Here is a 17,093-nt window from a genome sequence, read left to right on the forward strand (position 1 = left end):
GTGGCAGGTAGTCCTGGTGTTGCCCAGATCTGGTGAGAGTCACGAAGTGACTTCGGGTAACACATTCACGATCCTGGCATTGGCGATGGTTCCTGTGAAGGTGCTCGCTCAGCTTTGGAAGGGGAGCTCCTGAAATGGCCTCCCCTCACACCTGCCAGTCACCATGCACTCCCGCGTGCTCTCCTCAGCTCCCTGGGGGGATGCCAGGCTCTGCCGGAAGCTTGCCAGATGCACTAGGCACCCACAGGCATGCTGGGACTGGAGGAGCCCACCTCCTGCCTGCTGCTGCAGGGCAGGCCAAGGCAAAGGCCTTTCCTTACAGATATTTGGGCATGGAGGTGCAAACACCACCCATCTCAGGCCCCGCCTGGCCTATCCAGGAAAGCCAGTGGGGTGCTGAGTCCAGCGAGAACATGTACTTGTTGGCTTCAATGTGGCTTTAGCACTCCTGGGTCCCCAAGTCGCTTGGCATCCCACACTGTGTGCTTTAGGTGCTTAATCTCTAATGGGAGGGGGTTGGGCTAGTGCCTTTTAAATTCTTTTATAGTAAAACAAAATCTAATTTTATTCCAAAGCTCCCTGCATAAAGCAGAGGCAGAAGAATGACTGACTGGAACAGTGGAGGTGAAGGCGGGACCCCTGCCTATCTCTCCCCTGCTTCTCAACAGGACTCCCAAGACCCCTCTTTGGATTAAAGCCCCAGTCTTGCAAACACCGCTTAAAACTGCAGGATCAGCCAACCGCTGAGGGCCTTCCTGCTGTAGGGGTTCAGACTCAGCTTTGCGGAAGCATCCTCTGATGCAGTTACAGGGTCTGGGTGGTTGAAAACGTCCGGGTAGCCACAGAGATAACAGAGTCTCTGGGATCAAATTCTAGGGAGAAGCAGAGTGGTAGGCTGGGAAAACACAGTCCTTCACAAAAATGCCTTGTTGGGTGGAGTTTTGGCTTCTTGGAGAGGGTGTGAGCTGTGTGGCCAGGTGCGGGATGACGTTGGTGTTGGTGGTTGTGTTTGACATTGTGCATGAGAGGACTTGTTTGTGTTGTGTGTGTATGTGAGGGTATGCGTGCACGTGTGTGTGAGTGAGAGGGGACATGGTGGTGTTCCCTGCTTGGCAGAGGCCTTCCAACTCATGCCTGGGCACTGGAGACTGTCTCCTGAGGCCCCAAGGCTGCCCTTGCACCCAAGTCAACGGGCACGGGTCGTTCCTAGCACAGAACAGAGCCAGCTTGGAGATGCAAACCCAGCCGCACTCAGCCCAGCCATGCACAGCCCGACCGCTGTCGGCACTTCCCTCGCAGGGGCTCCAAGAACAGTGGAGAAACAGGCCTTTGAGGTTTGTTTACCCCAGGCTGTGTGCAAACCCTTGCAAAGACTTTATTTTTTTCCACTTGATTTCAAGCCGTTTATTTTTCTTTTCTAAGATCTCAAGTTGCTTACAGTAAATCTCATGCCGGATTTCACGCTCTTGTAGCTCCACGGCTTTCCAAACCACATGGCCAGAACTTTCCCCTGGGAGCTCGCCTAAGCCCCAGGGATGCACAGGGCCCTGGAGTCACGTGTCAGGGCCAGTTCTGAGCAGAGCTGGGCGGCAGAAGTGTATGGGGTGCTCTGGTCCCTTGCTGTGGCACTAGCCTGGCACGCTAGGTATGTGTGCTGGGTGGCATGGGCTGTGATGGGGGAGGCCAGGGAGACAGCTTGTGCATGCAGTAGCTTCCTGTCATTTATTACAACAGCCACATTAGCTGCCCAAAGGCAATCTTGAAAGCCCAAAAGAGGTGGCAGTTTGTCCTACACGGATGTAAGTTTGGAACAGAACAAGCCAGGTGCTGAGGGTGAGGGGATGACGCTAGTGGTGACTTTTGCTCCCTGTAACTCTCTCCAGAAGATTAAAAACAAAAGTCTCTTTCTTTGTGAAAATAGCCCTGGAATGAAAGCCAACCATGAGTGTTGACTGGAAAGGCAAGTGACAGAAGCTCAATTTCCAGCCAGCATAAGCAGAAAACACAGCTACTAATTGATTCTTATCAAAAGCTAAGGGTGGATTTTAGGAGCAGCTGGATCCAGGAACTCAGGCACTGTCTTTGGGACTTGCTGTTCCCCTTGCGTCTCCACTCTTCGTCCCCTGCCTCAGCTGAAACCCCAGCTGGGCCCTCCCCATGGGAGCTCCGGCAAGTCCAGGAGAGAGGGAGCCCTTTCTCCAGCAGCTCCTCAGCCTGTCACATGCCAGGCCTCCATTCCTGATGGGTGGCCAGGCCTCGCTGTGCCCATCATGGGCATGCGAACACTGAGTGTCCCCAGAAGCACTCAGTTCACAGAGGCCCACCACACAGGCGAGGAGAGGGAAGGGCCAGGCGGCAAACGGAAGTGTGGAGCGTATCATAGCGCAGGAGAGCAGATGTGATTTGGGACTGGGTGCTTCGGAGCCCTGCTTGAGACCCCCCACTCTCCTCTCCAAAAAAACAGAGAAGCGATGATGAGGCCTTCTGCTCTGGCAAGTGTAGGCAGAGGCTCCCATCAGGGGCCATCCAAGGGACACTGGGGCCAGGTGGCTTAAGGACATAAGCAGGGGACTGTTTCCATTGGAATCCCAGGTTCGGGGACAGCAGGCGGTAGAGGTTAAGGTGCTAGATCCTACCTGGCCAACTTCATGGGTCAAGTCCTGGACCCAGTGGCTTGAAAATCACACTGGGTACATGTGCGTACATGCTCAAAATCAGGAGAGAAGGGATTGCAGTGTAGACATCTCCCTGGGGGCGGGGGTGTAATTTCTCACTTTCACTCTCTGGTGAGACCACATGCCCTATGGCAAAAGCTAAAACAAACACACAGAGGAATTCCAGGTTCTTGGCGTTTCCAAATATGTCGTCCTGAATGGGAGGGGAACCCATAAGATGTGCGTCTCCTTCGGCCTAACTCCTTCTAGCCCAGAATGATGAGATGCCAATAGAGCTGCCTAGACCAGGGGTCCCGACGCCTGGGCTTCCCTCCCCACATGGATGCACAGACGACCACTGCCTATGTGGCCTAACACCTGGCGTTCCCCATGTAACGCAAGAGGCTGAATGGGATGGTCAGGGCCTTCCCGCCCTGGTGTGCTGAGATCCTATGACTACAGCTGGGAAACAGGAGGAGAATGTCCCCAGTTACCTCCACCCCGCTGGAACACCGATGCGGTCTGGGCAGAGATGGTGCTATGGTTGTGACCAACATCCATGTCTGGAGAGGAGACAGGCTGTCACTGGAATGCCACCTGTCCACCCAGAGCCCACTCTCTTCCACAGACTTCTTTCTCTGGTCCTTTCCTTGGGACTCTCCTGCTCCTCGGCCCTAGGCCCCGTCACTGGGAACCTGGCTGTGTCCTGTAGATGCCTACCTTTCTCTGGGGCCCCATGAGACCCCTGGCCCTCTGAGAAAGGCAGAGTCTGGGGGCTCAGCCTCAGCCAGAGATGGATGGGAGAGAGAGAGGGGGGCCTTGCTGCCCACCTCGGGGCCTTGTGGTCTTGTGGCACTCCAAGGGATAAGCCCACAGGCCTGGGCTGTTACTGCATTTAACAGAGTGAGTGCAGATGGCACAGCAGACAGCCTCGCCCGGTCCTCCAGCTCCCAGTCTAAGACCTGCGCTTGCATTCACTTCCTTGGGCTGGAGGAGGAGGTAACCATGCCGCTCAGTTGTGTCTGTGATGGGAAGACGGTGAAAACGAGACCTCACAGAGAGATGTACCAAACTGGGTGCTGACCGCCTGCTCCGCTCGCCGGCTCTGGCTGCTGGCGGGGTCTGATCCAAGGCAGGCCGACCTCCCATGCCCGCAGCCCAGGCTGCCACTGTGGTAGGACACAGCTGGGGAGCTGTGAGGTCAGTAGTTCTGCCCAGGGACACTGAGCCTGACCTGACGGCCTCCCTTCCGCACAGAGAAGGAGGCCCAGGTCCAGGCCACACTGGGGTTAGTGGTGGAGCCGGGTTTCCTGTGGGTCTGCCCTGTGCCCCGCCATCCCCCTCATGCACAGGTTGTACCTCCTTATTGTGTGGAGAGCTTAGGGGCCCAGATAAGGGGACCAGCCTCAGAGGAGGCAGAGTAATTAGCTCTGGAAAAGTCTTCTGTGCCACGCCAGCCCCAGCTGTGTGGGTGAGCTGCTCACCTTCACCCTCTGCCTCTGCAGGCCTCCTGGACTCAGTTCCTTCCTCACTCCTCCTCATCTGCATCAGCGTGGGGAAGCGCCTTTCACTAGGAGGCCCATCTGCAGAGCACCTGCAGGGTCTTCAGGCCGGTTCTGCCATATCCGTCTGGAGGCCCAGATGGACACAGCTTAATAGTCAAAGTCCTTGCTGCCTGCAGGGGCAAAGCAGACACAGGGAGAGCAGTTGGTGGGTGCCCTGGGGAAGGGGAGGACCGAGGAGAAGAGAGACGGCTCCTTTCTGTACCTGGGCTAGGGAAGCATTTCTTTGGGGGAGATGACACTTAGCGGGGCTCTGAGGGCTGGCAGGCAGCAGGAGCAGCATAGGCAAAGGCACCGGGGCTCTGTGGGAGTCCTTGCACAAGGTGTGGTGGGGAGGGGCTGGAGGGATGGTGCTGGGATGTGGGGCAGGGAAAGGAGGGGGTGGGAAGGCAGCAGGCAGCTTATGAACGGCAAATGGCATCAGGGAGCTGCTGAGGATCCTGGGCTCCTCTGCTTTCTCCTTTCTCCAGGCAGATCCCTCCTGCTCCATCCTGCAGAGCCTCCCGGCACCTGCCCTTCCTCCTCGGCCCCAGCCCAGCCTCTTCCTCCCGTTGTCTGGAGAATGGGAACAGCACTGGCCCCGTTGGCTGGTGGAGCCCGCTGCAATTTGCAATACCCTTTTATGGCTTCATCCCTCATTTCAATAACCTTTTCGAGTGATTATTGTTATCCGTCTCAGGGGGTGATACATCCAAGGTTCAGAGAAGGAAAGCAATTTGCTGAAGGTCACCGCGCAGGTGGCAGAGGGGGCTTGACACCCACTGGTTCTGACTCATCGGTCACTCCCTCTTGGCCTTCCTGGGAAAACGGCCGATATCCGCTCTATCCAAGTTCTTCTCAGATATTCACGGCTGCGTTGGACCGCTTGGAGGTCTTGGTTTATTCTGAGTTCTTGGCTGTGAAACGGATGGTTAAGGCTGCAGGTCATTGTGTTTTTGTTTTCTGTTATTATTGTTGTTATAGTAGGAAAAAGGAAGTGACATTTGCTGAATGCCAAGTGCTTTATATAGTTCATGTCATGGAGTTCTCACAGCCGTCTGAAGTAGCAGCAGACATCAGCATGCCCATATTGCACGTGGGGAGACTGAGGCCGAGATGGGGGCTAGCTGGCAAGTGCCAGTGCTTGGCTTTGAATGCAGGGCTCCTAACTCTGGGGCCCAGCCGCTCTTCGTTGTCCCACGGCTGCCCTTTTCAATTGTGTTGTTGTCCTTAAAAGGTAGTAGAAGTCCCACTCAAAAGCTGTCACCGCTGGAGGTCGCTATAAGGGGGTGGAGGGAGTTCAGTGGAGGCTGCATTATCTGGGCGGGACCAGCAGGAGCCACTCAGGGGGACGTGGCTCCTTCAGGGCCCAGTGCCCTTGCAGTCCCGTGGAGGAGGGTGGTGCTCATGCCCTGCCAGGTTAATTACCAATTTTAGGTTCGATGTTTTAAATACCTAGTCATGGACAGGCACGCTTGTTCACATCCCAGGAGATCCCCAGAGCGTCCGTGCTCTGGTCCTCACACAGGTTGAGAGAGATCGGGACCTGCCCGAGGCCACTCAGCCATCAGAGGCCAAGCAGCCGCTGACCTGCCTCGTGACGGTGGCTTCCGGTAGCAGGCGGGACTGCAGACCGACACTGCCATGTCTCCAAGCCATGTGCGCTTGCTTTTCTTCTGGTTTGGAAACTTCTGTGCTCAATGTCTCGGTTTACCTTTAGTGAACCTGGTGGAGACTTTCAGGTGATGGGACAAGCTCTACCCAGGCCAGAGGTGGTGGGCCGGGCTGGGGCTTCCGCTCCTGGCTGCCAGACTGACTGTCCCGTTCTGCAGGCTGCAGCAGTCTCTGAGTGATGTTGGTGACGGAGACGCGGTCCCGACCCTGCTGACTCTGTGTGTGACTGTGAAGCCGTAGCCCTGTCTCCTCAGCCGTTAGTTTCCCCATTAGTAAACGGAAAAGTTGGTCTCGCCCCTGGCCTCCCAAGGCTTCTGAGAGAAAGAGCTGTTGGAAAGTGCTCGAGACCACGCAGACTAGAGGCTCAAATGCCAGCCTGCTCACTGGCAGGACCTGTCCCCTCTGAGACGTGTGACAGGGCAGGTGGCAGAGAGGGGCTGTAGGGGTCTCACCTTGCTTTGAGCCTGGATCTGGGCTGATCTGTGTCACCCTCCGGGCCTTCACCTTCCATCTATACAGCGCTGAGCGCAAGAGCTCACCCAGCCCTGGCGTCCCCTTTGTCCTAGTTCTTGGTGTAGGTCTCAGGGACTCCTGATGGCGGACAGAGATGGGAGGATCTGTCCTTGCTGGCATCCTGGCCAGAGCTCTCTATTCCCCTCCTCTGTCACAGGGTCACCCACACATCCCAAGGCGGGGCCATCAGCCCCGACCCTTGGTCCAGGATTCTGCCTCCTTGGTCCCTATCTACTGAGGGGCTTGGCGGTAGGCCAGCTGAGGCCAGGCCCTACCTTGGGCATTTCCATCCCATGGTCAGATCCAGGCAGGCTTCCCTCACTCTGCTCTTCTTGGGCTCTGAAATGCAGGTGCACTCTACTCCCCACAGGGACCCCCAAGGGAAGGACTGCTTCCAGGGGCACATTTTTCTGGCCCTCTCAGCTACTACCATCTGGCGTGGTGCCTAGCTTCTCACCCTGTGCAAGACTCTCCTAGCACCCAGGACTGTCCCATCCCTAGGAGGACCATAAGGGGACAACCTGCTCATTTGAATGAATGGTTAAGTCAGTTCCATGCTGCATGTCCTGGTGACCCAGGACTTCCTTCAAGAGGCCACCGGGGCTGGTGGAGAGGGAGGAGGATGGGACAGGCTTCATTCCACCCTCAGCCAGAGCACCTCTGCCATACGTGTTGTATAATGGGCTTCTGCATGGAAGATTTCATCAGAAGAGGGCTCTGAATCTAAAAAGATGTTGGAAGCTTCTTGTGTTCGTTTCCTAGGGTCACCATGACAGAGCACCCAGACAGGGCAGCTTGAACAGCAGGAAGTTATTTCTCACCCTTCTGGAGGCTGGAAGTTCAAGGTCAAGGTGCCCATGGGCTGATTCTGTCTGAGGCGTCTTTCCGGGGTGTTGCAGCTGGCGCCATCTCACTGAGTCCACACACGCTCTTTCCTCTGTGCATGCATTCCTGGGGTCCCTTTGTGTGTCTGAATTTTCTCTTTTTATGGGGATACTGTCCAACTGCATTAGGGTGTGCCCACATGGCCTCATTTTAACTTAATCGCCCCTCGGAAGCTCTCACTCCAAACACACATCTGGGGGAATTAGGGTTAGAACTTCGCATGTGAGTTTGGGGAAATACGATTCAGCTCATCCCAGCTCTCATCTTGCACAAGCCTCCGGTGTTACAGAAGGGGAGACTGAGGCCCAGAGGGAGGGGATTTGAAGCTGCACAGCAGGCTGGAGCTGGACCTTGTGCCTTGTGCCTGCGGTGTGGACAGCTTTCTCTCGGGCAGAACAGAGCCTGGTGTTCCTCTCAAGGACTGCTCGCGCTCACGCTCACGCTCCGCTCTCCAGGGAATTCCCCGAGAGGGAGGTCCGGGCATCTAGATTTGCCAAAGTTGTAAATCTCTTAAGCCATAAGCCGCTCCTTGGCGTCTCCCGAGTGCCCTAACTTGAAATGCAGATGTTCCTCCCTTTTAAGCTCCAAGCGTACTTCTGAATTTCCCATCATGTTTGCACCTAAAGATGCAATTACCATTTCCTCCCATTGTCCTCTCGGCGGGCCCCTCTGCTCGCAGCTGACGCAGGCTCTCAAGCCCGCTGGGTGAACACGAGACTGCGAGCTTATGAAGATCGGACTGCTTCTGAGAGCTTCGGGGTGGCTGGGGGCCAGCGATGCTTATCGGTCCACCCAGGACTCCTTTGAGGTTATTTTCTTCTCTTCAGAAGATGCTTGTATTTGCAGCGGAGAGCGTTTCCATCAATTCTTCTGCCTGAGCTAGCGCCAGCCGAGCGCTGTGCTCAACCGTGAGTCACCCCAGCTGGCTCCTTCCCAGGCCTGGCGGGGGCTGGGGCTGGTGGGCGAGTCTCGCAGGCCCTGCCCAGAGATCCCCCAGCCTTAGTGCGCTCTGCAGTGCAGCCCCAGCCCAGCCTCTCAGGTGGACCATAGCCTTCCCCGCTTGACCACAGTTATTATTCATAAAAGCCGCAGGAAAGCATTTTTCCCGCAAGAATCAGGGAGCTTGAGTTTGTAAACCTGTCTGGGAAGGATGCAGGGGCTGGCGTGTGTGCTTTACAGGTTCGCGGGCTTGTGGCCGACCTTAGATTTGAAGCCTAAGTCGAGACCAGCTCTCTCCTACCTCCCACTAAAAGGAAGAACGATCATTCTGACGGCTAAGCCCTTCCCGCTCCTGGGCTCCTCTCAGCGCTGTCCTTGGGGTGAAGATGAAGGAGGGGCCAGGCCTTGGTGCAGTGCTGGGCAGGCTGCATGCCCCCCAGGGCCCTGCGCAGCCAGGGAGGAGACAGGACTCGGGCTTCACATCACCACCCTGGTGTCCACTTTCTGAACGTCTTTCCACGTCTGTAAACCACAAATAGTAATTTCCACTTCCCGGAGCCTGGGGGATCGAGACTGCCAACCACCGTGACGGGCAGCGGCAGTGGCTCCGTTACTGGTTACTCTCCGGGAAGGACAGTGGACTCTGGGCACTGCCACGACTGGAGGAGCAAGTCCCTGTGGTATACTTTCTGTGGTAACAGGTGGGAAGAGGGTTTGAGGCCCTCCTGGTGTCGTTGACTCACCCCTCACCTGTGGCAGGGCCCTGTGACCGAAATACCCTGAACTATTCTGGTCTCCAGCACTGCTCAGCCTTAGAAATCTGCTTCTCGGGGCCGGCAGGTGGTGTGGTGGTTAAGGGAGCTGAACTCCCACATGGCCAACTGTGGCTCAGTAATTGGACCTGGCAGCTTGCTTTCTCCCTTTCTCTCTCTCTCTCTCTCTCACTCTGTCCCTCTCTGGTCAAATAAAAATATAAATAAATTAATTTTAAAAAAGAGAAATCTGCTTCTTTTGGTTTGAGGAATAGGTTTCAGCATAGAGGCTTGTCACCTTGAGCCTTTCCAGGGACTCCATTCTGTGGGTGGAGCCACAGTGGAGCCAGGGGGAGGGGAGCACAGGCCTCAGAGACTGGCCGCCCCGGGGTTCCCTCCAGCCCCGTCACACTCCTGGGTAGGTCAGCCCCTTCTCCAAGCCTCGGCTTTCTCACAGGATTCTAGGGAGTGGCACGTGTGCCCTGCTTGTGCAAGAGCTGAGCTCGGCGTGCCAGCCGCTGTGTCAGAGCTCAGGGAGGTGACGGGGTCTCCCTTCCATGTAACGCACTGTCAGACCGAGGCCCAGAGACGACATGGGCGTCCCCACTTCCCTCCCTGCTTGAGACAGCTAGGGTGTGAATTCTGGGCACCGGATTCAAATCCCAGCAGCCTTCCATGGCTTCCTACTTCACTCACCACTCTTTGGTGTGGACGGAGGCCTGGGGAGGCCAGAAAGCATATTGAGCTTGACTCAGGGGGGCCTGGGGTGTAGCCCCGATCTCTCTGGGTGGGAGCCTTCCCTGCAATGGCATGGAGTACAGAACGCTCGGGTTCCCACTGACTCTGGGACTGTGGGCCTCAGCCTGCAACCCCAAGGGACCTCTTGGTCAGCAGCAGGTTTACCCAGGCAGCCTGGCACCGACCAGAGTGCTAATACTTTCTGCTTGTATTTTCCAGTGTCCGCCAGGACTTCGATGTGCCCACCAACCACCTGATTGGAGCACACGGTTACTGCACACAGGTGAGGGGCACTGGGGACCCAGGGGCTGCCAGGGGGTCTTCCCCTTCCTCTGTTCCTCCCTCTTTCCTCGCCTCTCCACTCTCTAAGCAGCTTTTCAGTCCTGGGAACTAGAACAAGCAGTCAGTTTAGCTTCTGTTTCCAGAGGGCTTGCTGTGAGCTGCTCAGGGCTGCAGCAGACACAGGGAGTGGAACACAGCCCTGGGTGTCACACGGCCTGGGGCTAGGATGCAGGGAGCAGAGCCCTCGGGCCAGCACCCCCAGGTGCAGGAGGGGAGATGACAACTATGACACTCTTTATGTTTGCACACGGCATTGTCTTATAACAGCTTTCTCTCTGTGTCGTCACAAAGCAGCCCTCCAGGGGCCTCGTGGGGGCAGGGGAGACCCTGAGCACAGCGGCTTGTTATGGATTCTCGCAGTCAGTCTGGTGATACCAGGGAAGGCACCTGTTCAAGATCCTGGGGAGCCTCGGGACTGGAGCTGAGTCCCACACCCGCAAGGCCACCCAGAGTGGCCATCGCGAAGTCTGACCCTCAGCACATTGGGTGCCCACATGTGCGGCATGGACAGGCCGGGCAGAGCTGTCCCGTCTGCTGGGCATGACTGAGGACCCAGTCATCCTGGGGGTCCTGGCCTGCCTGTGCCTAGCTCTGGAAACCTACCAGGTAGGGGCAAGCTGGGGGCCTGTGGCTTGTCCAGGGCACCTAGGAAGGGACTGTGAGGTTGGCTGCTGCCCACCTGCCCAGAGAAGGCCTTGACAGAGCTTGTTCTTCTGGCTGCTCTGTGGTGGTCCCACCCTTGCTCTGGGCACCTGGCTGTCCTGTGGGAGCTTCCTTTTTGGAAGGTGGAGGAGGATGCTGCCCAGGGCCAGGTAGTCAGGCAGAGGATGCCAAAGCGAAGTCTGGGACTGGCTTTCCAGCCTGGTCCTCTGTTTCACTCAGAATGAGCGAACGTACTCTTCTTCCCTCCTGAGCTGCAGTGTCCTCACTTGCACAGGAGGCCATTGCATTAGGCCTGCTTCTAAACATGCACGCACACAAACCTTCCTGCCAGTGTTGAAGAGCAGACTCCTATTCAGTGGGGCTGGGTTGGGGCCTGAGCATCTGAATTTCTGATAGGCTCCCCAGAGGGCTATGGGGTCGATCCATAAATCACACTTGGCATAGTAAGGGACTGAGTGGTTGACTGCTAAGCTTTACCACTGGGTGTGTTTGTTTTGTTTTTTTTTTTTCATTTGCCACAGGGCACATGTACTCACTGGAGAGAGACGGAGAGAGAGAAAGTGAGAAAGCATCCCCTAGGGGGTTTGGCCATGCCACAATCCCTTCTCCTCCATTCTCCTCTCAGGATTTTGGGTACGCATGCACACGTGCCCAGCATATTTTCTAAGCCACTGAGTCTGGGACTTGAACCACTCATTTGGCCATATAGAACCCGGTCACCTTAACCACCACACCATTGGCTAGCCCACCACTGTGTGGTTTCTAGGGATCGGAGAGATCATCCCCTTCTCTACCATTCCAAGAGGTTTCCTGCTAGGAGAAAGGTTTTGGACATACCACAGAATGGGGAGCAAGGGTCCTTTTTCCCCTTAAAAACCAGATGGGAAACTTGAATCCACCTGAAATGTCTATGCCTTTCTTAATAGCCACTGCCCCTGAGGTACAGTATCTGAGAGCAGACGTTTCCTCCAAATTCTTTTCTCATTTCCTCTGTAAGGACACAATGCAGCTCCTTCAGTCCCTCCCTCTAATGGGCCCTTCTGTGGCCATCAGAGGAAGCCTCTTTTACTGTCTCTGGGGCAGGGGTGTTGGTGTTGACGGACAGATTTATTAATCTTGGACGTCATTTGCACAGTTCAAGGGAAAACACTTCTATCAACTCTGCCCTCCAGAGGTCCCTCTGGGGAAAAGGCTGTTCTGGCCCTTCCCATGTGTGGTGGGAGATGGCTGCTTACTCGTCTCCCAGGCAGCACCAGCCCAGGTGGGAGGCGAGTAGGACAGAGGGCCCTGCCTGCCAGGACCTGGGCTCACGCCATCCTACGTCACTGGGGCAGCAGGCACTTAGAGGCCTCCCTTCATCCCGAATATGTGTCCAGGCAAGCTGCAGCAATTGGAGAGAGGAGGGAATCACTGGACGGGGCACTGATGGCTGCATGGCTTGGGCAGGACCTTCCTCGTCTGTGAGCCAGTTTCTCCATTCCTAACAGGAGGTTGGGCCCCTGGACCCCCTGCGCAAGGAGGGGGGATGACCAGCTATGATGGTCTGCCCGATGCAGGCGTCTTCCTGTCTCTGTCTCTGGTGCCCAGGGTCAGCCTGCTGGGTGGCTTTCTGGCTGTGCGACATGAGTCACAGGGCTACCAAACACCTAGTGCCATGCAAAGTGAAGGCAGAGGTAGACCTGGACTCCAGACTTGGGCTCCCTGCCTCCACCTCTCTGCTCCTGTTCTTCTGGCCCCATGAAAGTCTCTTCCTCTGCTCTCCCTCCCCTGCCATTAGACCTCCTCCCATCCTGGATGGAAAAAGACCAAGAAAGGCCTGCGACTTGCGAGTGCACCCTGGTCAGCCGTTTCCTGGCTGTGGTGATCTGCTTTGGTTACATGAGATGCTATCGTTGGGGAGGCTAGGTGAAGAGCATGCAGGAATTCTGTACTATGTTTGCAGCTTCTTCTGAGTCTAAAATTATTTCAAAATAGGGGCCAGCAGATGGTGTAGCAGTTACGTCGCTGGACTCTCACACGGCCAATCGCAGTTAGAGTCCCAGACCTGGTGTCTTGAAACTCACGCTGGGCACGTGTATACGTATGCCCAAGATCCAGGGAGGAGGAGAAGGGCTTGCAGCATGGCTACCTCCTTTGGGGGGTTATTTCTCCTTTTCCCTCTCTGTCTCCGTCTCTTTCTCTCCAATGAGTGCATGCACCCTAAGGCAAAAATCTCTAAAAAAATTTATTTCAAAATAAAAAAGATTAAAAACCAAGCCACACCAAAAAAAACACTCTCCTTCAAGATCCACCCAAATGTCACCTCTCCACAAAGCTGCTCTGACTCGGCCGTGTGGTGTCATGTCTACCTGGTCCCTGGAGTGCTTTGGTGAACACGTTTTTACAGTCCTGCCTCTTCCTGGCTGTGCTTCAGTTGTGCAGGCTCAAGGACCCCACATTAGGAGCCGTGTTATACCCCCACCCCCAGGTCCCCCGGGGGCCCAGGGCCAAGGACGGCGTCCTGGGTGCAGTCAGTGCCCAGTGGACGCTTGTGGAGTAAGGTGGCTGCGTGCCGGGGATTAGAGCCGTGCCGAGACAGCTGGTCTCTCTCCCCTCTGAGCCTGTGGGAAAATTGGAGTCACTGCCTCCCCCGATTTGGCTTCTCCCTCTGGTTTCCTTCCTTCTCCACCCTTTTCTTCTAGCTCCCAATCTCCTCTCCAGCCTTTCAGGAGCCGATTCAGAGACTTGACAAGCCTTTCCCGTTCTCTCATCTGCAGGAACTTGTCAATCTGCTCCTGACCGGGAAGGCCGTGTCCAATGTTTTCAATGACGTGGTGGAGCTGGATTCCGGGAACGGGAACATCACGCTTCTCAGAGGCATCGCTGCCCGCAGCGACATCGGCTTCTTATCTCTCTTTGAGCACTATGATGTCTGCCAGGTACCAGGACACTCATGGAGACCAAGGGGCCTGGCTCTGGGACCAGCAAGGAGAAGCGAAGTCAGGGGAGAGGAGAGTTGGACTCCAGTGCCCAGAGCCAGTTGGAATTCCAGTCCAGTCTGAACGACAGAGGGTTTGGGAAGAAGTACAGCTTCCCCGCCATCAAACATTTCAGATACACAGCCACCTGATACTGTGTTTTGGGGAAGATGGTTGTTAGAAGAGTTTTAGGGATTTACAGTGTAAAGGTGGGTCAGAGTGGCATGTGCGCATGTGTGTGGGGGAAGGGGCTTCTCCAAGGACAACGAATCGAAGTCTTGGCCTTGGATTAGATTTCGAGGGCCACCGCAGTGGAGTACCACACACTGGGTGGCTGAGAACAACAGCAGCATGTTGTCTCACGGCTCTGGAGGCTGGGAAGTCCAGGATCGAGGTGTTCACAAGGCCATGGTCCCTGTGATACCCACAGGGGGAAGCCTCCCTTGTCTCCATGAGCTCTTGGTGTTTTCCAGCAGTTCGTGGCACTCCTTGGCTTACAGGTCCATCGCTCTGATCTCTGCCTCTGTATCACGTGACCACCTTCTCCTGTGTGTCTTTTCTTTTTCTTTCTTTCTTTTTTTCTTTAAAGAGAGATTTTTTGCTATAGGGCACACGTGCTTGCCAAACAGAAAGAGAGAGACAGTGAGAAATCACCCCCTCCAGGGAGAATGGCCATGCTGCAATCCTTTCTCCTCCATTCTCCTCTAGGGATCTTGGGTGTGCATGCACACATGCCCAACGTGAGTTTCAGGTCACTGGGTCCAGGACTCGAACTGCAATTGGCCATGTGGAAGTCTAGGCCCTTAACCACTATACCACCTGCTGCCCTCCTTCTTTTTTTTTTGCTATAGGGAGCATGTGCTCATTGTAGAATCAGAGAGGGAGGGGGTGGGGGAGTGAGAAACACCCCCCAGAGGGGATGATCGTGATGCAACCCCTCCTCGTCCATTTTCCTCTCAGGATTTTGAGCATGCATGCACATGCACCTGGCGTGATTTTCTTTTATTTTTTTTGGAGAGATTTTCACTGTAGGGCGCGTGCGCTCGCCAGACAGACAGAGAGAGACAGAGAGACAGAAAGCGAGAAATCACCCCCCAGGGGGGATGGTCACGCCACAATCCCTTCTCCTCCATTCTTCTCTCGGGATCTTGGGCACGCACGCACACGTGCCCGGCGTGAGTTTTAAGCCACCGGGTCCGGGACACGAACCGCGGTCAACTACGTGGGAGTCCAGTGACATAGCCATTACACTAACTGCTGGCTCCCATACCTGGCGTGATTTTCAAGCCGCCAGGTCTGGAACTTGAACCATGAGTCAGCTGTGTGGGATCTAGCCCCCTTAACCACCATAGCACCTCCTGGCCCACATCTTTTCTTACAAGAATCTCAGTCAGATTGGCTTAAGGGCCTACCATACTCCAGGACAACTTCATCTTAACTAATTACATCTGCAACAGCCCTACATCCAAATAAGATCATGTTCTGCAGTTCTAGGGTCTAGGATTTTCGACCTATCTTTTTAGCGAACACAATTCGATGTGTAGTAGGCCTCACTTGCCCTTTTTTGCTGGTAGGCGGCCCTTCTCGTTATAGGTCTTGGAAGGGGCCACACCCCAGGGGAGCTGCTTAGGGCAGGAAGGACTGTACCCTGGGCAGTATGGGCAGGGACTGAGGAGGGCTGGCTGGGGAGCACGGGACCTTCTCTAAGCCTCACATGGACCTTCTCTGAGCCTCACTTCTCATCTCTTCAGGGAGCCCGTTGTTTTGCGGTTGATTACGCAGAAACTGGTGTCTCAAGGGAGTATGGCCACATCTTTGGGTGTGCGATCCCTTGTTGTCCCGTGACCATGTAGTGTGGCCCCCTTCTGGGTCCCCCCACTTCTCCCCGGAGCACAGGAAACAGACTTGTGGGTTCCAAAGATTTAGGGAGACAAGGAGAGTGCTCCTTCTGCTTGTGCTGGTGTCAGGCGGGAGCCCAGGAATGTGGCCACGTGGCCCGTGAGAAGTACGAGGGCTCTGGGTGGGCTCTGAAAGTATTTAACCTGAAATCCCACAGGCCGTAAGAGATAACCTTGGCCGGCCTTATGGAATCCCCAGGCCTACCCTGAGCCCTGGTTTCATTCTTCTGTCAGGGGCGTTGGTGAAAATGTAAACTACTTTCCTCTGGTCTGTGGAGGGCAATTAATGGAAAAACCAGCCCGGGGTCACCCTTCCTTGGAATTAAACGGTGAGGAAATCCAGCCCTGCAATGATCCCCTCCTCCTTGGATCACACAGCCCCCCTTTGCTGTTTCATGCTTGGCTGAGGTCAGGGAGCATTGTCTCCCTGTAGTAAGAGGATGCTGCCTTGCAAGATTGCTAAGGAAGGAGCCCTGGCCCTCTCTCCTCCTGTGCATCCACTGAGGGCTAGGCCTCAGTCTTGCCTTCCCCTGAAGGCTTAGGCAGGGCCTGGCAGTGCTGAGTGTTTCCCCCTCCCTCAACACCACCTGCTGTCCCTCTGTCTCCTAGTCCCCGGGCCCTACGCCATTCACCATGTTGGTCATAGAAGCAGTCTGGGGGTGGGGAGTGCTCAAGCCCAGACCTGGACTCAGAGCCAGGGGCCCTGCTCTGTCTTGGCCTGTGTCTTCCACCAGGTAGTACAGACAGGGCCAGAGGGAAGCTCCGGCATTTGGAGCAGCCTGGGCTGAGGCGTCCGCAGTAACCCTGCTCTTTGAAGGCCGAGGCTTTCTTTCACACAGGAAGTGGAACCAGGCCTGCCTCTTGCTCACAGCCTATCTCCGTGCTTCTCACTGCAGCAGCCTCTGGCTGGGAGCTGGGGTTATGGGGTCCTCACCGGGCATGTGAAAGGTGGGAGAACGGGAGGTCCTACCTATAACTTGAGCTTCTCAGAGGACCTACACTTAAAGTGTGCTGGGAGGAGACAGGAAACTCTGAGCCAGAGAAATGCACCGCCTGCCGGAAGTAACCAGCCTCCTGCCCCAGCCTAGCTGTGGCCCACAGGACTCCTTCGGCTCCCTCGCCGAGCTGGTCTTGTCCTCCCAGAGCTGGCCCAGAGTGAGGCTCACCATTGAAGGTTGAATTGCGTCATAGACCGGGGTTGGGAGCTGTGGTGGTCGTGGGGCACTGACGAGCCAGGAAAGGATGGGGTAGGACGCGGAGTTGAACTGCAGGGCTTCTCTCATGACCTGCGGGCCATGGTCATAGCTATCTTCATGAAGGGATGCAAAGGACAAAAGCATGACAGGGCGGTTTCTGAAGGCTCCTTCCTCTTCCCTTCCTCCCCAGCTCAGTAATTCCCATGGTTACTTGAGCCGGAAGCACATGATTCCATCAGGAGGCCATGTAGCTCCCACCCTAGGTTGTTTCTCAAATCTGTCCACTTTCAACCTGGCCCAAGCCACCTGCATCCCTGCTCTGGACACCAGGACAGCCCTGC

The 17,093-nt window shown here is 55.7% G+C and overlaps 1 protein-coding gene across 1 annotated transcript in view; it reads left to right on the forward strand.

The window, feature by feature from the left end:
- MINDY4 (MINDY lysine 48 deubiquitinase 4) overlaps positions 1-17,093 on the forward strand; it is a 123,241-nt gene that overhangs the window by 100,370 nt on the left and 5,778 nt on the right. Inside the window, exons 14-15 of the mRNA XM_006146240.1 lie at positions 9,916-9,979; positions 13,458-13,619. Of these exons, the coding sequence (XP_006146302.1) occupies positions 9,916-9,979; positions 13,458-13,619 (226 nt within the window). The remainder of the gene's footprint in view (positions 1-9,915; positions 9,980-13,457; positions 13,620-17,093) is intronic.

The sequence above is a fragment of the Tupaia chinensis genome, unplaced genomic scaffold, assembly GCF_000334495.1.
Source record: "Tupaia chinensis unplaced genomic scaffold, TupChi_1.0 Scaffold000170_1, whole genome shotgun sequence".
Taxonomy (NCBI): domain Eukaryota; kingdom Metazoa; phylum Chordata; class Mammalia; order Scandentia; family Tupaiidae; genus Tupaia; species Tupaia belangeri.